The sequence below is a fragment of the Chrysochloris asiatica genome, unplaced genomic scaffold, assembly GCF_000296735.1.
Source record: "Chrysochloris asiatica unplaced genomic scaffold, ChrAsi1.0 scaffold00123, whole genome shotgun sequence".
NCBI lineage: Eukaryota > Metazoa > Chordata > Mammalia > Afrosoricida > Chrysochloridae > Chrysochloris > Chrysochloris asiatica.
The window spans coordinates 7,482,762-7,484,167 of NW_006408641.1; the positions used below are offsets into that span (position 1 = coordinate 7,482,762).

At 37.2% G+C, this 1,406-nt stretch overlaps 1 protein-coding gene across 1 annotated transcript in view; it reads right to left on the reverse strand.

Moving 5' to 3' along the window:
* Nucleotides 1-1,060, reverse strand: part of SCTR (secretin receptor) — a 100,546-nt gene extending 99,486 nt beyond the window's left edge. Inside the window, exon 1 of the mRNA XM_006868743.1 lies at nt 1,007-1,060. Within this exon, the coding sequence (XP_006868805.1) occupies nt 1,007-1,060 (54 nt within the window). The remainder of the gene's footprint in view (nt 1-1,006) is intronic.
* Nucleotides 1,061-1,406: the final 346 nt, after the last annotated feature.

Consider the following 1,406-nt stretch of genomic DNA (forward strand, 5'->3'; position numbering starts at 1 on the left):
CCTTAGCTTCTGCGTATCCTGGAATGTTTTGATTACACCATCGTATTTGATTGACAGCTTTGCTGGGTAGAGGATTCTTGGGTGGAAGTGATCCCTCCTTTTTGTTTCAACTTTTGCATTCCCATCAACAGTAGTTATCAATGCATCTTGACTACATTTGATTAGTTTCATAGTGAAGAAGTTGATAGAATTCTTCAGTTCCTTCATCATTGGTTTCAGTGGTTGGTGCATAAATTTGAATAATACTTGTATTAACTGGTCTTCTTTGTAGGCTTATGGATATTATCCTATCACTGACAACATTGTATTTCAAGATAGATCTTAAAATGTCTTTCTGATGATGTATGCAATGTCATTTCTCTTCAATTTGTCATTTCTACCCTAGTAAACCATATGATTATCTGATTCAAAATGATCAATACCTGTCCATTTCAGCCAATAATGCCTAGGCTATCTTTATGTGTTCCATTTCATTTTTTGACAACTTCTAATTTTCCTAGATTCATACTTCATACATTCCACATTCTGACTATTAATAGATGTTTGCAGCCATTTCTCCTCATTTTGAGTAGCACCCCACTAGTAAATGAAGGTCCTGAAAGCTTTGCTCCATCCACATTAATAAGGTTAACTCTGTTTTGAGGAAGTAGCTCTTCCTCAGTTATATTTTGAGTACCTTTTAAACCTGAGGGGCTCATCTTCTGGCATTACATCTGACAGTGTTTCACTGATTTTCACAAGGTTTTCAGAGGCTAATTCCTCAGACGTGGACCACCGATTCCTTCTTTCTTAGTCTGTTCTTAGTTTGAAAACTTCACTGGAACTTGCCTACCATGGGTGAGTGACCCTACTGGTGCTTGAAATACCAGTGATATAGCTTCCAGCATCACAGCAACATGAAAGCCATAATAGTATGAAAAACTGACACATATTAGATTCCAGAAAGATCTCTGCTGATGTCAGATGGGTCTTGACTGAAAGCAGAGAATACCAGAAAGATGTTTACCTGTGTTTCATTGACGATGAAAAGGTATTCAGTTGTGTGAATTATGGCTAACATTGCAAAGAATGGGAATTCCAGACATTTTATTGTATTCATGTGGAGTCTGTTCAAACAGAACAAGATTCTACTGTGTGGTTTAAAATCAGGAAAGGTGTACATCAGGTTTGTATCCTTTCACCATACTTATTCATTCTCTATGCTGAGCAAATAATCTGAGGAGCTGGACTATATGAAGAAGAACGTGGCATCAGGATTGGAGGAAGACTCATTAACCTCAGATATGCAGATGACACAACCTTGCATGTTGAAAGTGAAGAAGAGTTGAAACATTTACTAATAAAGATCAAAGACCACAGCCTTTAGTATGGTCTACACCTCAGTGTAAAAGAAAACAAAACTCCTC